Here is a 26,939-nt window from a genome sequence, read left to right on the forward strand (position 1 = left end):
GGCACTTTTTTAAAATTGCTTTCTCACGCTAATTTGCCCTGTTTAGTAAATCAGGCCCTTAAAGGGGTGGTTGATTATGATTTCACTTTTCTAACTTTAGTTAGTGTGTAATGTTGCTGTTTGAGCATAAACAACATCTGCAGAGTTACAACGCTCAAAGTTCAAAGCAAAGGGAGATATTTGATTTTACAGAAATCACTTTTTAAGGACTACAACAAACGGCTGGTAGAGACTACACCACATTCCTCCCGGGTTAGTGACCCGATCACCAACCCTAAAATTTACATAAACCCCGCCCCCTGAACACGATTTATATATTATCAAGACAGAATATGCTAATCAATGACTAGAAGATAACTACACATAAACTACATAAATTCATCAACTAACCATTCAGAAATGTCCTGTTGCTTCTACATGTCGTCTTTTCTACTTGAGTCTCTCCATCATTGTCTGAATCCGGTTTGAACATTAAAGGCTAAATGTTTTTGAAATGTTCAGTGCATGTGTGTGTGAGTGCAAGCTGTTGAAGCTCCGTCCCCTGTGCCGGGAGCAGCAGCTCATTTGCATTTAAAGGAACAGACACAAAACGGTGTGTTTTTGCTCACCCTCAAAAAGTGAAAATTTTAACATGCTATATAAAAATATCTGTGGGGTATTTTGAGCTAAAACTTCACACACACACTCTGGGGACATCAGAGACTTATTTTACATCATGTGAAAAGGGCATTATACCACCTCTTTAAAGTGTTAAAACGCAATACTCACAACGCAAAATGCTGAAGACAGTTTAACTATCAGTTTTCTGTATGTGCATACTATATTTCACCAACAATTATAAAGTATGGCATTTAAAATGCACTGAGAGTACAGCCACTTATACTGGCGGCTGTTGAGGGAAAAGTCAATTTGCCCTCCTGGCATTTTATAGAGGTTTTCTGTGGGATTTCATATGTTGTGATAAAAAGATATGAAGGTGCTGGAAAGGCCCAGTGCTCACTGAATAAAGATGTGTGTGTGTGCAGGCGTCTGGAGGAGGTGGATTGGACTGTGTTTTGGCTGCTAAATAGTGACAGATGCTCCTCACCCATTTTAAACAGGATGCACTTTTCATTAACGGGGTAAAAGAACAAGTGGTCAGTAAAAGGAGAGCCTTAAACATCTGAAAACATTGATCTCACCCTCTCAAATTTATTTCATGTTTGCAATAGTTGCACTCCTGTTACTAAATTTTATTTGTGTGATTGTCTAGAAATAAACATATAAATAAAAATAATATGTAATGATAATAATGGAAAACTCTGTACCAGAATGGGTAACAAGTAACCGTTTCACTGTAACAATAAATAATAATTGTTGTTGTTTCAACTCAAAACTGTTAAAATGTTAGGTTTAGTCAACTTAAATATCCAAGTTGTATGGAAGCTTTTTTTCCGCTACAGAATAAAAAAGTTAATTGCTGACTTTTTATTTCACAATTCTGACTTTTTTTCTCACAATAGCAAGTTTATATCTCGCAATTCTGACTTTATAACACGCAATTGTGTGTTTATATCTTGCAATTCTGACTTTATAACACGCAATTGTGTGTTTATATCTTGCAATTCTGACTTTATAACACGCAATTGTGAGTTTATATCTCGCAATTCTGATTTATATCTTGCATTTCTGAGAAAAAAGTCAGAATTGTGAGATGTAAACTCGCAATTGTGGGATAAAAAGTCGCAATTATCTTTTACAATGTTTTATTCTGTGGTGGAAACAAGCTTCCATAAAGTTGTCACTTAGTACAACTTCAAATTTAAAGTTGACTAAACTTAAAATTAAGGCAGCACGAACACTTACTTTTTTAAGTTGAATTTTTTATTTTTTTTTACAGTGTTGTGAATGTAGTTTGAATTAAATGAATACAGGCTTTGTTTAGTAATACATTTTTTCAAAGAGATTTCTTTTTCTTTCGATAAATAAGCAGTAGGAGTGAATGATTGAGATTGAGGAATGTAGTTAACAACAATACCTGTAAAAGTTAAGAACAAATGGAATGAGTTTATTTAGACTGTTTTCATGCAATGAACTTAATATCAGTATGACATTATTTGGAGCATTATTTTAAGTATTTAAAACATTGATCTCACCCTCTCAAATGTATTTCATGTTAATGTTATATGAGGAGTGCAATAGTTGCAGCCCCGTTACTAAATTTGATTTGAGTGATTGTCTAGAAATAAACATAAGTAAAGATAATATGTAATGATAATAATGAAAAACTCTATACCAGAATGGGTAACAAGTACCGTTTCACTGTAAACATAACTTGTTGTTCCAACTTAAAAAAGTAAGTGTTCGTGCTGCCTTAATTTTAAGTTTAGTCAACTTGAAATGTGAAGTTGTACAAAGTGACAACTTGAATATTTGAGTTGACTAAACTTATAACTTTAAGGCAGCACGAACACTGTTTTGTGAATGTAGCTTAAATTAAATTTGTAGGGGCTTTCGTTAGCAATACATTTTCTCAAAGAGAATTTTTTAAATATTTATTTTTCTTACAATAAATAAGCAGCAAGAGTGATTGAGATTGAGGAATGTAGTTAACAACAATACCTGTAAAAGTTAAGAACAAATGGAACGAGTTTAAGACTCTTTTCATGCAATGAAATTAATATCAGTTGGACATTATTTGGGGCATTATTTTAAGCATTTAAAACTAGCTACTTTTCATGCTAGGTTAATTTCATTTTATATAAAAATCTAATAATCAATACATCATCAAAAACATGGCATTTATCCCTATAAAGCTATTAAATAAAAAAAAAGTAATATGTCACCAAAGTGTACCGTATTTGTGTAAAGTGTCTTGTGTGTCATTAATGTGTGTACATGTACGTGCAGTCATGTCTGTGGAGAAGGTGTGAACGGGTAGAGCTTGATGTGGTGTGAAGAAAACTGAAGCAAAAGGTGTGCTGGAAACAGGACTTCAGGAAATTGTGTTGTGTATAGGGATCTCAGGAAAGAAGATATTGTTCTGTGTTGCTCTTTAATGGAAAAGGGGATTTTGCAGGATGTGGGGTGTGTGTGTGTGTGTGTGTGTGTGTGTCCTGAGAGGCCAAAGCTCAAAGCGTAGGCAGGTTTGTTTGCTGTAAGTGGGAAACTCACGGCTTCCTGCAAGAGCTGCTCCAGGGAGTAGATTCTGGGTCGGTTTCCTCGCTCCCTGTCGATAACAATACTGTAGCTGGAGAGAGAACGAGAGAGAGAGAGAGAGAGAGAGAGAGAGAGAGAGAGAGAGAGAGAGAGAGAGAGAGAGAGAGAGAGAGAGAGAGAGAGAGAGAGTACAAAGAGTTATTTTCAGCGCTGTGTGTAATGCTTGGCCGTCCGTGTCAAACTCCTACGGAGGGCTCACTTTCATTGGCTGTGACTGATTCTCTTCAGCAACACTTCTACTGCTGAACACAGGGCTTAAGGGAAGTGATGTTGACTTGTGCAAGCAACTAAGGACTGTGGGAAACCAGTGGGAGATGATCACTGCTCATTTAACTGTGGTAGTGAGCATAATCCTATTGAAGTAACGTTAATCAAAACAACAACAGGGCTTTCGCAGTTTGCGATAGGTGCGATACATACCGTAACTAGTATTCACAAAGTAACTTACTACACATCCCCCACCCCTCGCATGTTCCTTGGTTAAATATTGTACTTTATCACACGGCTCTGTGGAATACTTGATTCTGATTGGTCAATAGTCAATATTTTGTGTACGTTATTAAATTATGCCATTCAGTATCGTGGACTCACTCTCTCTCGTTTCATACAAACGCAGCTACTGCCATTTTGTGACTATTGTTTTGTACACTGTTGGATTATAAGATACTCGGATCAATATCTCGTGTCTAAATATTTACTTACGTGGCAAGTATCCGTGTAATAAGCGGGATAATGTACATCTAGCTGGTTGTTATCTCAGAATAAACCCCTTCAGGCTAATGCAAGACCCTGACGCGAATCACTCAGTCGGGGGTTTATTCTAATAACAACCGACTGGATCATACCCCTTATTACACACAGTTGAATACTTGAATTAATGGTAAAAGGGATTCTTCACCCAAAAATCTAAATTTCTCTCATCGTTCACTCTCCATAATGCCATCCCAAATGTATATGACTTTCATCTGTGAAACACAAACAGAGATTTTTAGAAAAAGTAATCTATAGATTACTACTACAGATAGTAATCTATCTATATAGATTATTAGTAATCTATAATAATCTATATAAGTAATCTATATCTATATCTGTGATTCCATATAGTGCAAGTCGACGGGACCCTCACAAGTTTCAGCGTGTGCTTCAGAAACCACACAAAGTGAACACAACAGTAATCCATACGACCCCAGTTGATGAATCAGTGTCTTCTGAAGTGAAACAATAGGTTTGTGTAAGTAAAATATGAATATATCGCTTCTGGCTAACTTTCAAACGCAGGTTCATGAGTTCTCGCTTGACGTATACGTTGTGAAACGTACAAGAAGTGACGGTCATCTGTGTTTCGACAATACTTTTTGCGCGAGTTACACAAAGTTCTTACAGCCATGCATGACAGATGGCTGGAAGTTTTTTTAAAAAGTATAAAATATTAGTATGTTTCTCATGCACATCGTTTCACTTCAGAAGACATTGATTCACCAACTGGACTACACCGTGTAGTTTTTGAAGCGTCAACTTTAGACTACTCTTACACTGGCATAATATGGACTCACAGAGAGGGAATAATGTCCTAAAAATCTTTGTTTCTGTTCATCTGAAGAAAGTCATGTTCATCTGGGATGGCATGGGGGTAAATTATGAGCGAAGTTTCATTTTGGAGTGGAATATCCCTTTAATAGTGTTTTTTTTTTTTTTTTTTTTTTTATGTAGGGCTACTCGATTATGTCAAAAATCATAATCACTATTATTTTTGGTTGATATCATGATTATCTAACAATTATTGGTGGGCGATATGATCAAAGTCTTATTTCATGATATCCGTAACAATTATCGATACTTCAGCAAAAACTAACTACAATAAGCATAAAGAAACTAATTATAAACAAAAAGGACAAAAAATACAACAGAATAAAAATACAAATTAAATGAGCAGATTTAAGTTTTTCAGGAAGATGTACTAACAGTGGTATTCAGATAATTAATAGTCTACAATAAAATGTAAAATAACACTGCATGGTCTTATTAAACGCATTAAATATAGATTAATCCTTATTAAAGCAATTAAGTTATTCAGTCAAGATCAGCGAGTGATTTTCCTTCATCATTTGTAATTTGATTATCATTAATGACAGACGGCAGCAGGTTTATTAGGCTGCCGTCACTTTAAGAGCTAATGCACGGATCAAATATACTGAAACACACGCTTTAAAAATAAATAAATAATTGAACCTCAGTTTAATACGTCCATTTATTTATTTCGTAAGTAGCCGTTTAATAAGCAAGATAATGTACAGTCAATCATGCGAGTCATTAATGCAAAATAAATTCATATAGGATCATTCAAGATCCCTCTGCTTTGTCCTGATCCGCCTGGGGTTTATTGTTTTATGAATGAATTTGTGCCATTTAATTGCACCGGATTCCACAGATTTCCTTCCAAAATCCAAATATGAAAAGAGTCTGAAAACAGCTCATAAAAATATGCCGTAAGGGTGTTTGTGAGTTATACACTTACACATTGGGCGACTCCAGGGGTTGCACACGGGCAGCATACAGTAGTTCATCTTCTTTGGTGATCAGAACCTTGAGTCCAACGGTCAGAAGCTCTTTGGTCAGAACACAGTTGGGAGGAGCTGAAAGATGAAAAGCTTAAACTCAAAATACAGTTTTACACAACAAACGAGGACTTCATGTCATGGCAAACACCACCTGTCTCCTGTTTTGATAAAGCGACTTAGTTTTAGGATTAGTTCACTTCAGAATTAAAATTTCCTGATGATTTACTCTCTCCCCCCCCCCCCCCCACGTCATCCAAGATGTCCATGTCTTTCTTTCTTCAGTGGAAAAGAAATTAAGGTTTTTGAGGAAAACATTCCAGGATTTTTCTCCATATAGTGGAGTTCAATGGGGTCCAACGGGTTGAAGGTCCAAACTGTTATTTATTTATTTACTTTGTAAATGGCGTTTGACTTAGTCTTTGCACGTTCACTTTGTAAACACTAGGTCGGGTACTTCCGCGTGACATTTAAGCGTGATTACATTATGTGTGGCGCATCACAGCTATTGCAAGACGAGTATTTGTGGTTAAAAAGTATATAAATGTTTATTTTTTTTTAGAAAATGGCCGAAGTTTGTCTAGATAAGACTCTTATTCCTCGGCTGGGATCGTGTCGAGACTTTGAAGCGGCACTGAAACTCACATCTGGACCTTCAACCCATTGGACCCCATTGAAGTCCATTATATGGAGAAAAATCCTGGAAAGTTTCCCTCAAAAACCTTAATTTCTTTTCCACTGCAGAAAGAAAGACAAGAACATCTTGGATGACGTGGGCGAGAGTAAATTATTAGGAAATTACAAATCCTTTAGTAATTGAACTAATCCTTTAAGTTGAACACAAGTATCCATTTCTTAATGGAAGTTTTATTAAACAGAGGGTTCAAACCTGGAGCAAATCTGCCATTTGACGCCCCCTTCTTCCTCTCCTCGTCCTCCTCAGAGAAGCTACTGTCCTCCCCCAGGTGGAAGCCCTCGTCCGCCGCGAAACTCTCCATCAGACGGCTGACCGCTCGACCCTTCGACTGAAACACACCAACAGCACAGGCACTGAGTCGCTCATTCTTCACGCTCAGCGAAAACTCTTCTCGCATGTCAGAGCGTGTGAACATCACCTTTACATGAAGTTACATCTTACTCAGCAAGAGAAGACAAGTGTTAAATGTACCAACAAGCGTGAAAGCTTGTGCGTTTGTATGCTTACCTCTCGAAGCCTGGTTCTGCGGGTACTGCTGTTATCATCGCTGTCTGCAGACTGGCCCTCGCCCGACAAGAAACTTCTCCTCTACAATAAACAAAACTTCAAACATTAGTTGCAGAGTTCAATTGTGTGCAGCAACTCTGAAAACACCTATTTGTTTGTAATCAGTATTTTCCCCAGAACAAGTCGTCTTTAAAACTATGAAATTTCATTATATGAAATATGTAACAAACAAAATATGTTAAATCTAAAGATGTCCTGATTAAGTCTCGAATTGGTTCCAAATCACTTAATTTTGGGTAACACTTTATTTTACAGTGTCCTTGTTACATTATGTTACATGTACTTACCATAGTAATAACAGTAAATTATGTATAATTACATGCAACTAACAAGAGATGCATAAGTGTGCACACATTGTTTGAAAAGCCCAGTCGTCGCTGCTCACCGTCGCTCTGAGCACGGAGCTCTTCCTCGTGGCTCTCTTTAACCTCTCGCTGCTGCTGGGAAATGAGAGAAGGCCGCCAGTCTTTCTGTAGTGACCCGGCCAGTGTTTGTCCTGCAGTCTGGGCCTCCCTGGCCTCCTCCTGACCCCGAGAGGTTTGGGGACGGGCACGGGTCGACAGGGGGCCCGTCGCTTCACCTTCACGTCCCCTTCTGTCACGGCACGAAACTGAGATCCTGAACGGGTTTCAAGAAATAGAAAGAGTTAGAATTAAAAAAAAAAAACATGGTAACACTTTATTTTGATGGTCCCTTTTGAACATTCTGTTGACCGCAAGCCACGTTTCCACCGCAGGAACTTTCCCCAGGAACTAGGGGCTTTGGAACCGGGAACACTTCCCATAAATCCTGATGTACTCGTTACACAATAAGAAGAATGGCGTCTACACTAATATTAGTCTCTGTTTATCCCAAGGTTTACCGCAGTCCGCCGGATCCAGGCCGTATCCAGACCTGATGAAGGACCTGCGCCTGGATGTGATGACAACGCAGTCCTGAAGTGTCAACTAGTCTCTCCCCAGGTTTCAGGTTTCATTAAGAATTCAGAGGATGAAATCCAGCGGGAACTGTAAACTAGCGCGCGGTCCTACGTCACCGGACTAATTTGCCTAATCTTCACGGTACACAGACCACGGTGGGAACGCAGACAGCAACAGGTCTGGGGAAAAAAAGTTCCTGCTACAAATTGTTCCTGGTAATTTCGGTGGAAACGTGGCTTAACTTTGCAACTACATGTCAACTATCTCTCATTAGAGTATTAGTAAACTCTCTGCTTAATATCGGCTAACTCTTTATTGTTATGCTCCCCTAAAAGACATTCAACTGACTATAAGTAACTTTGCAACATGTCAACTACTTCTAACCCTAACCCTACCAAGTCTACTAATACCAATACTCTACCAATACTCTACCAATACGCTACCCATACGCTACCAATACGCTACCAATTCTCTACCAATTCTCTACCAATACTCTACCAATACTCTACCAATACGCTACCCATACGCTACCCATACGCTACCAATACTCTACCAATACTCTACCCATACGCTACCCATACGCTACCCATACGCTACCCATACGCTACCCATACGCTACCAATACTCTACCAATACTCTACCAATACTCTACCAATACGCTACCAATACGCTACCAATACGCTAACCATATGCTACCAATCCTCTACCAATTCTCTACCAATACGCTACCAATACTCTACCAATTCTCTACCAATACTCTACCAATACTCTACCAATACGCTACCCATACGCTACCAATACTCTACCAATACTCTACCAATACTCTACCCATACGCTACCCATACGCTACCCATACGCTACCCATACGCTACCAATACTCTACCAATACTCTACCAATACTCTACCAATACGCTACCAATACGCTACCAATACGCTAACCATATGCTACCAATCCTCTACCAATTCTCTACCAATACGCTACCAATACTCTACCAATTCTCTACCAATACTCTACCAATACTCTACCAATACGCTACCCATACGCTACCCATACGCTACCAATACGCTACCAATTCTCTACCAATTCTCTACCAATACTCTACCAATACTCTACCAATACGCTACCCATACGCTACCCATACGCTACCAATACTCTACCCATACGCTACCCATACGCTACCCATACGCTACCCATACGCTACCAATACTCTACCAATACTCTACCAATACTCTACCAATACTCTACCAATACGCTACCAATACGCTACCAATACGCTACCAATACGCTTACCATATGCTACCAATCCTCTACCAATACGCTACCAATACTCTACCAATACTCTACCAATACTCTACCAATACTCTACCAATACTCTCCCAATTCTCTACCAATACGCTACCAATACTCTACCAATTCTCTACCAATACGCTACCAATACTCTACCAATACTCTACCAATTCTCTACCCATACGCTACCAATACTCTAATGAAAGTTAGTAGACATGTAGATGCAACGTTACTTATAGTCAGCAGCATGTGTTAAAGGGACCATCAAAATAAAGTGAAATCAAAAGCACAGCTGAGGTGTGTGTATCACAGGGCTTTTTGATGGCCTTTACCATAAAGTTCTTGTCGTTCCCGCTTAATCTTCGCCTTCTGATTGGCTTCCAGTTTGACCACAGAGAAAGGGGACGGGCCTGTGACCGAGAGATCCCTCAACGCCGAGACCTTGATCTCGTGGCCCTCCTCGCTGGCGTAACTGCCTTCCTCCTCGTCTTCCTCTGTTTCGTGAAAATGGCATTTCAGTGTGTCGGTTCACATCTGACTTCAATATTTATAAATATCCAAACATAATATATTGGAATCACTATAAAGAAATGGTTGCAGTGCAACTACATCTTGATTTAATTTGGAAATGTTCCTGTGCAAACATTCGTACACCATATGAAATAAGGAGTTACAGTGTTGCTGTCAGGGTTTCTGAAGCGCTGAAGTAGCAAGTGAACTAGACATCCATGAGAACGACTTCATATTCTGCTGGATTTCCATCAGCGGAGTAATTGATATTTAAAACGTTTACTGACAGATATTATGATCATTTAGTCAGGACACATTTTCCTAGAAATTTAATTATATTGTTGTAACTGTTCGAGAATCTAGGCTTTTCCATGCCAGGCTATTATTGTGGTATTAACTATTTCACATAAATCACACATTTAGATTTATTTGGTTGCTTTACATGTTGGTCTTACTCTCTAAGTGGACCAAACAAAGTAGACCACACAAAAAGTACAAGACTAACACACATATAAATGCTTTCCCCACGTACACACACACATCTCTCGCTTACTACCAACTTATCTCACTGAGAGCACATGCACTCAATTTAGAAATACTCAAGAGAAGAACTGCATTTGTGTGAGAGAGAGAGAGAAAAAGAGAGACAGATGGTGACACAGACTGAGTGTTGAATATTTGTGAAACATTTGAAAGATTTGCGTTTTGGTCGATCGGATCACATGTGGACGACGCTAAATACAGGTGTAAACTGAGGTCTGAAACGTTTTGAGCTTGTCCACTTTTCAACACTTCCAGAGAGAGTTGAAAACACATCTGACTGGATTGCTTTCATAGTGTAAACGCTCATGGGGTAAAATATGTTTGAACAGCCACAAAAGATCGTCTTCTCTCCGTCTACTGACCACACGCGTGAACATTATGAGAAGAGCTCTAGCCAGACAGGGTTTAAACTTTGTCAGCTGAAGACCCAAGTTTGTTTTGAAGATGAAAAATGTACCAAACACAATGTTCTCTCATCATTCCTGATTTCTAACACACACTCACAGCGTTCGGCTGGTCTTGTGTCTGTCAGAGCAGAAACTAAAGCTGATGCTCTCAGTGTGTTTTTCCGTCGTCTCTGGACGCCGCATTCATATGTAAATTCGACCCTCCCCTCGAAGAAATCAGGACAGAAGTGTTTGAAAGTGGACAAAAGAGACGGAATAAAACACCAGGTGTAAATGGGAATGTGTCTCCTTCATCCACTTGTGATCTGATTGACCAAAACACATCTGTGTGTAAACAGAGCCTAAGCTTTTCTTACTTTTCCAAGATGAGACAGACCGGCAGACTCTCACCTTGCTCAGAGGACTCGCTCTCCAGAGGAGACGTCTCTCCGTCCTCGTCCACTCCCGGTCCCCTGGCCTGCGGGATCCTGGACCCTGGCACACAAGCTGCTGATCCAGGACTTTTCTTCCTTTCCCTCTTCACCGTCACAGGCTCGTGCCTCTTCCAGCACTCCTGTGTCCCGCTGTCCCCACTCGTGGCTGGGAAAGAGCGCAACACACAACCACTTCCATGAATACACAACTTTATACTATATCTGAAAACAAAACATGTCATTGATTGCATTGCAATTTGCAAAAGTCCATAATTTAGGTTTCAATACTAAGAGTGTGCATTTTGGTTATTCTGACTAAATGTGCCCGACAGATAGACTTCATCACTTTTGGCCTCTTGTGGAGTGATGTTGCATTTTTAAGATGATTTCAAGTAGGGATGCACAATATATTGGTCACAATATCGGTATCGGCCGATATATGTTCATTTTTAATGTTGTCGTTATCGGCCCGATAAGAAAATTTGCCCGATATATTAAAGCCGATAAATAATGTATTATTTCCTTCAGCTGAGACACTTCAGATGCGCACTGTTCAACATTGAATTGCTTGAAATATGATTGGAATCTCTTTGAAAAAGGAAAATACGGTTCAGTGCAACACAAGTCTGTCATATTGGCTACATAAAATTAACATTATTAATTATAGAACATTATAATTGTGTGTTTGGGACATGGCTTTTAATGGTGGGACTTTTATTTTTGTAATCAGGCTCTCAAAAACTATATAAAAATTTGGATTTAGATTTATCGACCAATATATCGGTTATCGGCTTTCAAATATAAAGAATTATCGGTTATCGGTATCGGCCAAAATTAGTCGAAGCTGTAAATTCTAAATGACTAAAAAAAAATTACAATACAAATGTAGATTGTACTGACTTCTATTTTTGAAATGTTATCCTGATATTCTGGGATGGTGATATTTTGTTCTTCATTGTTACATAATCTTTGTCTGTTAAAGCCACATGACACATGATACGACACAGGGCCATCACTGAAGATGTGTTTCACCTGTATCGCTCAGGCTCTCGGACTCGTTGGCTCCGCCCAGCTGTGAGGAATCTCTCTTAGAGTTACTATACTTGGAGGACAAGGAAAACTCTGGGTCCCTGGAAGCGGCTCCGGATGTGTGTCGTCCGCCGGAGACCTTCTGCTTGAGATGAGTTATTTGTTGATCAAGGGTGCTATTCTTCCTATAACACTGTGACTTCATCTAAGAGAGAGCAATAAGAGAGGTAGACATTTTGAGACCAACATCAAGACTTGTTCTGGGCTACTTTTTGATCCCTAAAAATCACACTGTTCACATCAGGGTTTGAAATGAACTTTTTCACTCACAGGCCAATTTGGCTGCTTAATTTCTTATTCAAACAAAAGCATCTCCTCCCTTCCTCTTTCATCCTTTTCACCATAAATGTGTTTTAAGTGGAAAGATCAATACAGCACAAAAAACACCAAACAAATATAGGATGTTGGATGTCTTTTCTGTTCACCAAATGCTTTTAAATCTTCTCTATTGCTTCAATGCAAATGAACAAGCGCGCCGTTATTTGTTGCGTAGAGACGTGTGTGTTCAAGTAAGCCAGATATGAGCAGATTCTGCGCAATACGCTGTATTTAATATATCATGAGGACTCACGAGTATTTGCGCTAAATCTGGCAGATTTGGCTTACACGAACTTCCTCAGCAAAGTGAGTAAACATAATAAGTAACACTGCAAATTGTCTCGAGATGTGACAGCGTTACCTGACACAGTTGATTTTTACCCGCATTTGGCGGGTGTTAATTATAAACCCTGGTTCACATCTCCAAATCAATCCTATGGGAGCAAGAGAAGAAAGGACAAAGACACTCATGTTTCGAGGACTGACCTGTGAAGAGCTGAGACGGCCAAACCCTCGATTGGACAGTTTTTTCTTCTTCTTCTGAGAGTCTCCACCTCCCCGATGCTCCTCTGCTTGTGGACTTAGCCCCGCCCCCACCAACCTGTCAATCAAACAACAGAAGAGCCCGTTACAGACAGCGCCACTCAGTAGCGCTGTATATTCTGATTCTTCCCGTAATCCATTTATTCACATTCATTACATCATTACCGCAGTGTCTTTTTGTGTCATTGAATCATTCACTCAAAAAAGTGTTTTTTGACCAAATCAAGTCTAATTATCCTTTAGTAAAACTGATCGCGAAATCCGATCAGAGCGGTCAGACTGAAACGGGTTTCCAGAAACGCGATTTGAATAGGATTTCAAACTAAATATGGACGTAGCTTGAAACGGATTTGTAAAAAAAAAAAAAAAAAAATGCTGTTCCCATTAGCTAATTCTGATCGGATTTCAACTTCGGAAATGCACAAAAATCGGATTTGGACACATAGTCTGAACGTAGCCCGAATTAATAATTCATGGCCTCTATCGTTCAGTCAAAAGATCCTTGGCCACAAAAATGTCCCAATTCGCTCAGTGAACAGTCTCATTCAGTGATGGGTGTATTTGCTCAGCAGGTCCAACTAATTAGATTCTCCTTCAGAAAGCACATTATATTGCTGTGTGCGTGTGCGATAATCAGTTTTGAAGTCTGGTGCTTCACAGGAGACTTCAGCAAACAAACAAAAAAATACAAGACAGAGCGATTTGTTCACTTAAAATGTGACCCTGGATCACAAACCAGTCTCGAGTCGCAACGGCTATATTTGTGGCAATAGCCAACAATACATTTTATGGGTCAAAATGATCGATTTTTCTTTTATGCCAAAAATCATGAGGATATTAAGTAAAAATCATGTTCCATGAAGATATTTAGTAAATTTACTACCTTAAATATATCAAACATGTATTTTTGTGAGTGAATGCAGCACAATCGCCAACATAAATGAACAACTTTAAAGGAGATTTTCTCAATGTTTAGATTTTTTTGCACCCTCAGATTCCAGATTTACAAATAGTTGTATCTCGGCCAAATATTGTCCTATCATAACAAACCATACATCAATGGAAAGCTTATTTATTCAGCTTTCAGATTATGTGTAAATCTCAATTTAAAAAAATGTAACCATGTGACTGGTTTTGTGGTCCAGAGTCACCAATACTCAGAGTCATTCATGACTGAAACGCCCCTATAGCTCAGGCAGTGTCGGTGTGAAATGAGGAAACAAGAAGAGATCAGAACACATCTCTGCCTGCTCTTCGTCTGATGCGTATTGAAACCGTGAGGAAGAAAAAAAGCATTGTTTCCACACCTCAATGCTTGAGGAACTGTGATCAGACAGCCATCCCGCCACTGTTCACGGGCAGTTGCCGGATAAAAAAAGCCCAGGGTGAATTATCAGGGGAGACTCCTGCTACAAAAAGGGGCCGTTTGCTTTGAAAAGACAGAGCGAGCCATTTGAGGGCACTGCATGTTTGACGCTATTGTTCTCTGTGAATATCAGAGCCCTTGCAGTTGTATTTCCATATCAGCGAGGCACTGAACGCAGGCTTGGAGCGAATGCCCTTGAATTTCCCTGGAAACCTGCCCGACAGACCGAGCGCAAGACCGACGGCACACAGGACAAAAGATTCCCCTCCGTCCTCCAGCAAAAGAGCCGAGCGCTAGTGTGCCGTCACTCACACGAGCCGTTTAATCGCTGTTAGACATCTCTGGAGAGGCTGCAAACCTAATTGAGATTTTGTTTGCTGTAATGTGCTTCTGCTTATGTAATCCCAGAGGGAAGGTTATGGGGGAGGTTGCTGTTTTAAAAGCTCAGGAGACATAATGGAGATCTCAGTTGTGTTTCATTTAAGTATCAACTCTGCCTCACACCAAGAACAGTGACTATAAAGATAACTACGTTAGCATCCATACCAACTGACGGAAATGTTCTGTTTATTATAAGTGCGCTAGCGCTATTATAAGTCGTCGGACGTTTTTAAAAGGTTAAGCTCTTTTGAGTCGAGTGGATTCAGATTGGCTGTTAAAATCGTTCTGAAAGCGATTCCAAGAACATCATTCCTCGTGGCTGAGGTTTGGACTTTCCTACTCTTACAGAATTATGACGATCATCAAAACTAGTTATCGTTATTGTGACTGTCCTTGGTGTGAACATGCACTGCATTGGTGTAAAATCTGTTGAGTGCAAACAGACGACGTAATCTCGTCAATGGAAACTTGGACACACGACTGAACATGCTAGCACACGGTGTAAAGGTCCTTGCAAATTCTCGTCAGAAATTTTCGCACGTTAAAAAACAAATACGACCTACGAAATACGAAACTTTCTTCCGTCATTAAAAAACTTGCATCGGGTTCGATTTTCTGAATTTTTCGCATCCGTAGCAAGTGTTTTGAGAGGTGTTTTGACAATTCAGAGCCACCGTACAAGCGAGCGCCAAAATCAATTGGTTCACAGAAATTGGTGATCTTGGTTTAATATGTGGCTCCAGTATTGCATCAAACTGAGCCAATGACATCCTGAAGTAAACTTTGAATCTCTCGGGCTAATCCCTCAGCGAACTCTCCTTCCTCTCTACGCAATCTCAGGATTGGATGGACCCAATATTTCCTCTTTATTTTTCTCTTTTTAAGAAGAGAGACGAAAACAAAATCATCCTCACTTCTTGGAGAGTTCTGCAATTGCAACGGATTCATTAATACGCATCGGACTCAGTGTGCAAGGTTTCTGTGCGTGAGGATTTTTTAGGATAACAAATACGAATAAACGCAACAAAATTCGGACTCAGTGTGGAAGGACCTTAAGAGTGAGAGTATCACAAAGCATTGCTGGGATAATTCGGTCTCTACAGAATTTGATGAGAAATTATTAAGTCCATGTTGAGATATATCCGATGCTGAACTCACTTTGGGACATCATTTAGATCTCTTCTCAAACTCAAGAAATTACCGGGGTCTTTTTCCCCAGGAAAAGTCAAAGTCTCCATTTGATCTTCATTTGAACTCATTGGTGTCTTGGGAAATTAAAGAGATCTCTTGCGATTTATCTTTCCTAGCGGGACGAAATCAGATCAGCTGCGTTCTGTGCTGGGAGTGCATCTGTGTCTACTGACGCTAATATACTAGTGTGTGTGTGTGCGCACACAAGACTAGAGTGTGTATATGCTGGTGTTTGTGTGATTGACAGGCAAGGGGACAGAGGCAGCAACGGAGTGTGTGTTGTTTCCCCGTGAGGTAGACCGCACCGCGCAACGAACTGACAAACACAACATGACACGGACCCTCCCCTTGGTGCGCGCTCAAGGCGGCTAATTAAACAGAGCTCTCTCGAACACACACACACACACACACAGTAAGGGATTTGAAGCACAGACACAATGTCAGACACACACACAGGATGTGAGCTAGAGTTATACTGACCCACTGCCCTCAATCACAAGAGGCCAAATGAAAAGCAGCAAATGACTCCAGTCTTGACCAGAGAACACACTGAACGTCTGCTAATAGCATCTCATTATGCAATGCAGTGTCACACTGTAATGACAACATATACTATCATACAACAGCACAAGTAGCTATGAGGATTGAAAGGACTTTAAGGATTCAGGCTCTGAATCTGATTCCACTAAACCAGTGATTCCCAACAGAGGTTTGTGCACCACGGAGGGTACGAATAGAGATTTGAGGCCCGTTCACATCAAGGACGATAGAGATATAGTTCTAAAAATCACTCTCAATATTAAAGACTAGCAGAGTTCACACCACAGCTGTAACGATAATTTTCACCTCAGTGACGAATGAACCCCACAGATTAACATTGAAGAAGGGACCTAGAGACCAGATATCACACAGTAAGCACATCCCACCTAACAACCACTCCCGACACCTTAGCAACTGCACAGCAACACCATGACAACCATGCACAACACCAGGCACACTTTCTTCAGAAAAATGTATAAAGGCCCGTTCACACCAAGGACGATAGCGATACAGATAACGATAAATATATATAGTCCTTAAAATCACTCTCAGTATTAAAAACAACACCTAGTCTTTTTCACCGCAACTTCAAAGGAAGCAAGATACCTGAGGTAACGTTAATACTTCTCACCTTTATTCAGAGTGTATGAACGATTGTTTTCCATCTCCATTTTCTTCAAAAGGGGCTTGACTTGTCAAACACTGGTGGATTTATCTGGACCTCAGCGATTAGCTTCTCCGCAATGTCGTCCGCCATTTTAAATTAGAGCGAGCTCTTAAATTAGAATGGATTCTGATTGGCTGTCAGTGTTTTATCGTTCGACCGCTGGAAAAAAAAATTTCTGAAATTGATCCCAACCATATTGTTTCTCATATCGTTATCGTTATAGCTGTGGTGTGAAGTTTGCTATTCTTTAATCCACTATATTGACTACATCAGCTAAATAATTAAATGTTTTGAAATAAGACTAAATGTGAATGATATTCATTTTTTTTTACCTCATTGGAATCGAAGTTAGAAATCGATAAGCAGAATCGAAATCGCTATTGTTAAAATTAAAACTATACCCAACCCTAATCACTGTGCATAAACTACATTTTATATTAAAATTGATTTCTGCCGGAGAGTAAGTATGTTGCACTGCCTCAAGCTCAACTGCAAAAAATAAATTAATAAATAAATCAGACTCAATTGAGCACATGTTTTTTAGGCGCATTTTCAGAATTTAAGCGCATCTTGGCGTTTCTATCCAGCGTATTTTTCATGCGACATCCTAAAATGCGCATTAAAATAGGTGGATTGAAACATATCTAATGACAACCATATCAGCCAGCCATCCCGACCAACGAAATGAATAAATAATATTTAAATAATATCACTGTACATAAACAACTTTTTGTATTAAAAGTGATTTCTGCCGGAGAGTAAAGTATGCAGCACCGCCTCAAGCTCGAAAGAAGAATATCTAGTGTGATGTTTAACACAGTGAAGATCAGACTGCTAGCCTGTTAAACACTGCTAGACACACTGCCCTCTTTTATATACAGTAGACAAACACACACACACACAGTGCCCTGGGTGTCACTGTCATGTGGACTCACATCGAAGCGGCTGGTTGGCACGAGGGCAGAGGCGGGCGAGCGGAAACTGAGACGAGGTGACATGACAGAGAACACAATGAGAAAGGATAGGAGGAGGTTTCAGGGGGTGTTTGGAGTGTCAGTAACCCTCTTCAAACCTCTAAACATTGACAGATCCTCCGCAGGCATCGAGGAACACAGCGCGATCACTCATCCTCATGACTGCAGTCGATACAAACTCCACAGTTCTGCTACCAAAATCTACATCGGCAGCGCACCAACGCACGCAGAAGCTCATAAGTGACTGATTTGGAAAGCTTAGCACTGGAAACAACACACTTCACGAGAAACACATGGGAGACTCGACTCATTGGAGATGGCGTTAGCAGCATGCTAAGCTAAAACCGGATGAAACTGGATACATGGTGTAATAAAAATGCATAGCGCACATATATCAAACACGCAGTCGTTTTTGAATTAGATTAAACTATTATTATTATTGATAAAGTTTGGTATTAAATTAGTTCCTCAACTCACTGAGCTTGTCAAGTATCTATAAAACACAATTCTGCCTGAATATGGCAATCAATTAGAAGCATAATGTATTAAATTACTGTGGCGCAAGTATTTTTTGCAAGGGTTATTATAGTAACAACAATTATTGGTAACACTATTTTACAGTGCCATTGTTACATACAATATGTTACATGTACTTACCGTAGTAATAACAGTAAATTATGCATAATTACATACAACTAACCCTCAACCAAACCCTAATTCTACCCTAACCCTATAGTAAGTACATGTAGTTGCTTAATATTACTCAGTACTTAAATATATAATTACACTGTAATAATGACATCTTGAAATAAAGTGTAACCCTTTACTAAAGGGTTAGGATTAGGGTTTGGTTGAGGGTTAGTTGCATGTAATTATGCATAATTTACTGTTATTACAATATAAACTACATGTAACATATGTAACAATGACACTGTAAAATAAAGTGTTACCCAATTGTTTTACAGATTTATGGTAATCTGATCTAACTATGGTTACCCATGGTAGATCTTTGGGGAGTGTTGCTTATTACATGTTCATTAAGTTAAATTACAATATTAGTAACTAATTCTAAACAGCTCCGCAAGATAATACACGTATTATGTGTTGGTCATTAATAGCACTTCCCTATGTAATTACACATTAAATTAAAAAATGCCTAAGACAGAAAGCAGTTGCCAGCTTATATTCATAAATACAAATTAGCACACCCAGACACACATTAATTAATTGCAGTGTAAGTATGCGTGTCATGGTGAACCGGCCGGCGCTGACCCGAGTGCTAAACGACAGGAATCTGTCACATTCCCGGCAGTGCAATAGATTAGGGGAGAATTCACAGTGCTCTCATTACAAGTTCATTGACACACACACACACACACACACACACACACACGCACACACACACACACACACACACACACACACATGCACACACACACAGTGTATGTACAGAGATTTAAAGGGGCAGTGTGTAATTTTTAGCGGCATCTAGTGGTGAGGTTGCGAACTGCACCTAACAGAAGTTACGGTGGCCGACAGGAAGTGATGTCGCCGTCTGAGACAGCAGAGAGTAGCCAGTTCAGCAATGAAGTTTCTAGATAAATTAAGAAATTAGGTTTACTTAAATATTCAGTAAACCGATATATTATTGCAAATATTATTGTTACTTGTGTTTTATTCGCTGACTTTAGCTATAGCTTCTTTGCACGAAGAACAACATAGTGACGAAACGCGTTTGTCCGTTCAGGGCCACTGTAGAAACATCTCGATGTAAGGAGACCCGCGGTTAGAGAAACGGCTCATTCTAAGCTAATAAAAACATAACGGTTCACTATGTAAGGTCTTTATACACCACTGAAAACATAGTTATGTACATGATATTGCATTTCTGTCAACAGATCCTCCTAAATATTACACAATGCACCTTTAAGATCGTGTCTATAAGCCTGAATCATGCAAACATACAGTGAATGCAATTCAGGCCCAGTCCTGATTAGTAAAGATAAAGCGTAACTGGACGTCCTCACTGAGGTCAGATGAGTTTAAGGTTCGAGTCGTCGCCTGCTGGGTCGTGTAGATATGGTGGGGTTCATCATCTGCTGTGTGTGAGAGACTCATGCTAACAGGAGTTACTCACTTCACTCGTTTCTGAGGTTCACTGGGGGTCCCGGAGCCAAGACCAGGGACTGATTTACGCTTGCGTGGTCTACCAGGGCCTCGGCGTGCCGGACTGCGAGGAGTCTCCTCTTTCCTGAAGGAAAACATGATGAACTTTTGCCACTAGTGTTAAAATGTGATGGCGAAAATAATGAGCCTTTGAATATTTCCAGTATGGAATGGTCTTAGGGTTATTGAGTTTCATAACTATCACTAGGGCAACCAGAACTAGAAGCGCCTACGCAGGGCTGCACGATAATCATATAACTGATAATCACGGTTGTTTTGCTCAAAATTATAATTGCGATAACTGCGATAAGACATAAGACAGTTAACGTTATATATACATTATTGCATAATTATCAAAAGCAGTTGACCTAACGTCCATTTAGCGAGTTTTTACCAACCTACACTTCCCCCAAAAGGTTAATTTAACCAACTATGATAACTTCATCAGATGGCAAGTCAATATTGCATGATTTTGATAAGCAATTCGGTTGCAAATGAGACAAACTACAGATCCAGATCGCTCTGCAAAAGAACGATAGCCTACTTGTTGACTTGGCTGTCGTTTTCAACCGATTCACGTCATGAAAAGTGGTAAAGCCTTAAACTTCAAACGATAGAAGAGTGAAACTCCTCTTTATTTCCAATAATTCCAAATTATTGTTCATTTAATTCTGCAAACATAATACCAAACAATAAGGTGGAGATACACGTTTAGATTTTTTCCTAAATAAATCGCTGAAGGTTTGATTGAAAAGCTCTGTTTGGGGGATTTAAGCTATTTACATCTGGCAACCACAAACATCAACGCTAGTGGGGACTTGTTACCAATGCAAGATGCATATTACCAACGCAAATGTAAAATAAAATAAAAAGCATTTTCATGATAAATAACAAGCGAGCAAAAATCATGATGATTATAAAAATAAATAAATAAATAAAAAACCGAGAGAGGAAAATATCGGTATCGCGATTAAAACACAATTAATCGTGCAGCCCGACGCCTACGAGCGTTTGCACAGTAATCTGCATGTAAACTAGGATAAGACAAATTGGTAACACTTTACAATACAGTTAATTAGTTAACTACCTTAGTTAACATGAATTCTTCAGCATTTATTAATCTTAGTTAATATTAATTTCAACATTTACTAATACTTTATTAAAATCAAAGGTTGTATTTGTTAGCATTAGTTAATAATGCACTGTGAACTAACATGAACAAACAATGAACAGCTGGATTTTTATTAACTAACATTAACAAAAATGATTAAATACTGTAACACATGTTTCATTGTGAAAACCATGAAATTCCTCATTGTTAGTTCATGTTAGTAAATAACTAATGAACCTTATTGTAAAGTGTTACCGACAAATTTAAGATATAATCGAAAAAAGGACACGGATCCCCTTTAAGCAAGGTCAATATTATGAGTTTTTGGTTATGTCAGGCTTACTGGTGATCATGCTTTCTCTGGAGTTTGGCCAGTTCTTTCTGCTTCTCTTTGTACCGCTGTTGCAGCTCTGCCAGCCTCACCCGCATCTCCAGCTCCGGCCCATCCATGCTGTCCATGGCACCTTTCACCGGACACACCTACAGGAACACAGGCAAACAACCCTGCCCTTAGTTGCTGGTTAGTGGCTCCAACCTCGGGTGACTTCTGGACGGACTTTTGGTTCTAGCCCTGAGTCAAAACTAGGGATGCACAATATATCGGTCACCATATCGGTATCGGCCGATATACGTTTCTTTTTAATGTTATTGTGATCGGCCTGATAAGAAAATGTGGCCGATATATTAAAGCTGATAATGTATTATTTCCTTCAGCTGAGACTCTTCAGATGTGCACTGTTCAACATAATGGATTTGAAATGCTTGAAATATGATTGAAATCTCTTCAAAAAAAGGAAAATACGGTTCAGTGCAACACAAGTCTGTCATATCGGCTACATAAAATTATAATGAGAACATTATAATTGTGTGTTTGGGACATGGCTTTTAATGGTGTGACTTTTTTTTTAGTAATCAGGTTCTCAAAAATTATATAAAAATTTGGATTTAGATTTATCGGCCGATATATCGGTTATCGGCTTTGAAAGATAAAGAATTATCGGTATCGGACAAAATCTTCATATCGGTACATCTCTACTTAAAACTTTTCAATTTTACAGTCCTTGTGACACAAAAAAAGGACTAAAGAGAAAGAATGCAAGTAAAGTAGGATGCAGAAAACATATTTGTTGGATTCAGCATATAAAAAACTGAGCATATGTAGCATAATAACAACATATATTATGAACTACATGAAAAACATGTACATGAGAGGACAAAACAAGGGTGTGTTACTGGCTCATGGCGAGGCGTCCAGCTGCATTTTCTGCGCAAGTTGAGCGATCTTCTAGCCGGAAACTGCATCTCAACATCTGTGGCGCCGCGATCCTGAGAGCCCAACTCAAGAGCACGAGCTGCTGCCAAAGTGGCCAGACTCTGCAGGTCCAGAATCCACTGATCTTCTCCTATTAATGAAGAAAAATAACACAATAACAATAAGTCAAACCAAAAATTAACCAGATATCATTTTTTATAATTTTTCACTAGTGTGTGCAGGACACTATAGTTCATTTATGTAAGTGAGGAGAGCAAAATAAAGTAAACTGTGACATATTATACCCAGAAACTCTTCATACAGTGACTACCAGTAACATTTTAGGACCAAAAATGATTCAGACACTTTGAGCTGATCATGTTTTGCTGAAGTGTGTTTTCTTTAATTGCTAATGCTCTTTTCACACACAGACTGAACAAAATGAAGCATTGCTTGGTAACTGGTTGATCTAAACTGGTATTATCTAATTGTGTAGTTAAATTTAACAGCTGACAGATATTCAACATAATTCATCTGAGAGACAGTCTAACAGAAGGACGGACAAAACCAGAGAAATATCCACTGATTCTGAGTCATATTTTAGTACCATTGTCTAAACTATAGCGAATAAACTCTGATAATGTGAGAAATGTTGAAGGTCTCTGAATAAATTTTGGTTTGACTCTATTATGGCCGTCATACTGTGGAATATTCCATGTTGAGGAATTAGCTAGACAATGTAGGAAAGGCTGAAATGAAGGGTTAATTCGTGTTTTGATTCACAAATATCAAATTGTTCTGCATGAAACCGTTGTAGATTGCTCTATAAAATATCACAGGATCAAGGCGTTCCTCGTTCAGATAGCCAAGACAATTATGTGATGCGTTTCAACAAATGCTTTTAACAAAATCTACTAGTTCAACAGAGAACAAACAGAACTTAAAAATCAATGAAAAGTAAACATCATATTCACAGTTTTAATTGCAGCTCGTGACAAGGAAGTTGATCTTAAATGAATTGCTCTAACAATCACCATTTTACACTGGAAGCTTTAAAGAACAAGAGGTTAATGGTTAATTAGCCTCGCCAATGCTCTGAAGTCAAAACACTAACTGCTTCTGTGATTACCAAACCCTTTTCACAAATGTGTCATGTTTAGAGACCAAAAACACTGTTTGCAGAACAACACATATATGTACTCTTTAGGACGAAGTGAAACAGGGTTTTCATCTAAGCAAATCCAGTGCCTTGGATCAGTGAAAATGTACAGTCAAACCAAAAATTATTCAGACGCCAGATACAATTTCTGATATTTTTCACTAGTAGGTGCAGGACACTATAGTTCATTTATGTAAGTGAGGATAGCAAATAAAGTAAACTGTGATGTATTATACCCAGAAACTCTTCATACAGTGACTACCAGTAACATTTATACAAATTTGGGACTAAAAATGATTCAGACACTTTGAGCTGACCATGTTTTGCTGAAGTGTTTAATTGCTAATTCGACCTTTTCACACACAGACTGAACAAAATGAAGCATTGCTTGGTAACTGGTTGATCTAAACTGGTATTATCTAATTGTGTAGTTAAATTTAACAGCTGACAGATATTCAACATAATTCATCTGTGAGACAGTCTAACAGAAGGACGGACAAAACCAGTGAAATATCAACTGATTCTGAGTCATATTTTAGTACCATTTTCTAAACTATAGCGAATAAACTCTGATAATGTGAGAGATGTTGAAGGTCTCTGAATAAATGTTGGTTTGACTGGTCATTTCTAAACAGGTTCTCACAGCAAACATACCTGGAGTTTTACTGCAGCGTTGCAGTTCGAGATCCGCCAGTTCACTGAGCAGCTCCATGCCGTGACAGGAGGAGTTCAGCGGGACACAGGATCCCTGGGATTGGTAGGAGACGGGAGGAGAGGGAGGAGGACAGTCTCCACAGAAAGCTGCCGCAATCAGGAGCTCCAGACTCCAGTAACTCGACGTGGGACTCTGGGAGCATGTTGGAGATTCAACCGTTGCACAGATTTCCTTGTGATCTTCCTCATCAACCACAGCGACCTCTGCTTGGACGATGGCGTTTGGTGAACAATCAGAGACGCATGGTTGTTGTGGTAAAGGAGGTCCCTGTTCCTTTAGTGTCTCCAGACTCGAAGACTGAAGAATATCTTCACCCACTTCCTCCTCAAAGGTCACAGTTGGCTCTTCTTGACGGATTGCTTCCTCAGACGACAGGGTAGGTCCTACTTCGCAGTCTGAAACTTCAACAGGTGTGCAAATGATCTCGACGCGCTCCTTTTCCAGATTAGCCTCTACGGGTTCACAGCATCTCATCTCCACGTCGTCCCCTTGCACAAACACAGCCTCGGGCGGGTCCTCGACTGGGCATGTGGCCTCGACTTCCATCGTTGGCTCTTGAGGCTTTTGGAGAGGCCTCACCATTGCATGGCAATCTCCCAAACTGGAAAGAGCTGGAGGAGTGTGTTCAACAGGTCGGGTCTGAACATCCTCGAGAACCGCGGGCTCTGCAAGCTGCACATCTTGAGCGGTGGGGCCGTTCCTGTATCCCATGTTGATTTCTGGATAGGTATATCCAGGTGGCAAATCTGTGACAGGGAATATAAACAAATCTCACTTGCGTCAAGAACAAAGCCTTTAAAAATATCATTGTTTCACACTTTTGACAACCTGTTTATACTTCATCCTTCCCTCGCACTTTGTAACACATCTTTCCCTTGCGGGTCAAAATGACCCGCAGACCTAAAATGATACTTTTTTTGTGTGTGTGTGTCCAGAAAGCTTATTTTATTTCATTTTGCTAATATTTTTTCTATATTATAATGCAATTGTTTTGTTATTTGTTATTTTATTTACCTTTAAATTACTAGTTTTGATCAATAAATAATAAATAAATAAATAGTAATGTAAGCACATTCCTCACATTCTTTCAACTTAAATTCAAAATAATTTACAATTTCATGCATTAAACTTTTAATTCAGCTCAAAATATCTTACATTGTGTGTCTTTGCCAGCCTCTTGTGGGGAAAAATATATAAATATAACATGATATTTCATGACTCTAGATAGCCTTATAGCTCTATATGCAAATGAGCTGTTCCTCTGGGTCCTAAAGCCAGTTCATTTCAGATGCATTCAGATACACATGTATACGTTATAAACAATTTATTTATTTTTTTGGTAAAGTTGTAGCATTTTTAGTCAGAATTTTGAGCATTTTTAGGTTTTTCTATGTGTACTGAAGCATTCCTCGCATCCCATTCATTCCTAAAAAGGGTCAAATTGACCCGAGAGCAAAGGATTTGTTACTTTTTTACATTTCAACCACAAAACTCATCGAATCCATCCAATTGTTTTTGAGTATATTCGTGGTTCAAGTGCGACAAAAGTCATTGGGTCTTGGACACTCTGATGAACACTCAATTTAAAAAAAAAATCAGTTACGTCAAGAACAAAGCCTTTACTGGCTTGTTTTACACTTTTGACAACCTTATAAGGACGACTTGTTTAACCAGCTTTGCGCCAGAGGTCTGAACAAAAACGCATTGTATTCCACATGACAGTGACACTATGCCTTGATCTGAGCTCTTTGTTAAGAAGTGCAGCTGTTAAAGGGGTAATTCTGAGGTAAAACAGGGCTCTCTCTCCGACACTGCTTTACCCTTGGCATGCTGCAACAGTTAGTGAGGTGTTAATGATGATAAAGAAGGTGTCGGCTGGGGGATGGGGTGAGTCTGGACGAGGTGTTTCTCCATCTTTACTGATGTGATGGCGCTGGGGAGCTGAGCTGGCGGCCATTTTCTGCATCTATCAGCAGCTTTAGTCGATCGTTCTCTTGCCTATATAGCCGCCCACACAGAGCCACCGTCTAAAAAAAGCCCTGATTGTTTCTGCATGAGGGGCTCAGCATGAATAACAACCAACATGTGGCTCATGTGTTTTTGAGGCATGATGACTTGAAGCAGGACAACGCTAAATACAGGTGTAAACTGAGGTCTAAAACGTTTTGAGCTTGTCCACTTTTCACCACTTCCAGAGGGAGTTGAAAACACATCTGACTGGATTGCTTTCATAGTGTAAACGCTCATGTGATCGAATGTGTTTGAACAGCCACAAAAGATCGTCTACTTTTCTCCTACTGATCTAATGCGTGAACACTAGCCAGACGGGGTTTAAACTTGGACAACTGAAGACCCAAGTTTGTTTTGAA

General features: G+C 39.4%; 1 protein-coding gene across 2 annotated transcripts in view; it reads right to left on the reverse strand.

Moving 5' to 3' along the window:
• The window catches only part of bahcc1a (BAH domain and coiled-coil containing 1a), a 126,609-nt gene that overhangs the window by 8,983 nt on the left and 90,687 nt on the right, over nucleotides 1-26,939 (reverse strand). For both annotated transcript variants that reach the window (XM_081360718.1, XM_081360719.1), the window contains 13 exons: nucleotides 24,510-25,316; nucleotides 22,678-22,847; nucleotides 21,788-21,924; nucleotides 20,305-20,418; nucleotides 12,992-13,106; nucleotides 12,131-12,332; nucleotides 11,076-11,264; nucleotides 9,558-9,719; nucleotides 7,403-7,635; nucleotides 6,958-7,038; nucleotides 6,643-6,778; nucleotides 5,714-5,831; nucleotides 3,154-3,229 (listed from right to left, as the gene is read on the reverse strand). In XM_081360718.1, the coding sequence (XP_081216844.1) occupies nucleotides 3,154-3,229; nucleotides 5,714-5,831; nucleotides 6,643-6,778; nucleotides 6,958-7,038; nucleotides 7,403-7,635; nucleotides 9,558-9,719; nucleotides 11,076-11,264; nucleotides 12,131-12,332; nucleotides 12,992-13,106; nucleotides 20,305-20,418; nucleotides 21,788-21,924; nucleotides 22,678-22,847; nucleotides 24,510-25,316 (2,540 nt within the window). The remainder of the gene's footprint in view (nucleotides 1-3,153; nucleotides 3,230-5,713; nucleotides 5,832-6,642; nucleotides 6,779-6,957; nucleotides 7,039-7,402; nucleotides 7,636-9,557; nucleotides 9,720-11,075; nucleotides 11,265-12,130; nucleotides 12,333-12,991; nucleotides 13,107-20,304; nucleotides 20,419-21,787; nucleotides 21,925-22,677; nucleotides 22,848-24,509; nucleotides 25,317-26,939) is intronic.

The sequence above is a fragment of the Scardinius erythrophthalmus genome (assembly GCF_964197995.2).
Source record: "Scardinius erythrophthalmus genome assembly, chromosome: 1".
In the NCBI taxonomy this organism is placed as follows: Eukaryota; Metazoa; Chordata; class Actinopteri; order Cypriniformes; family Leuciscidae; genus Scardinius; species Scardinius erythrophthalmus.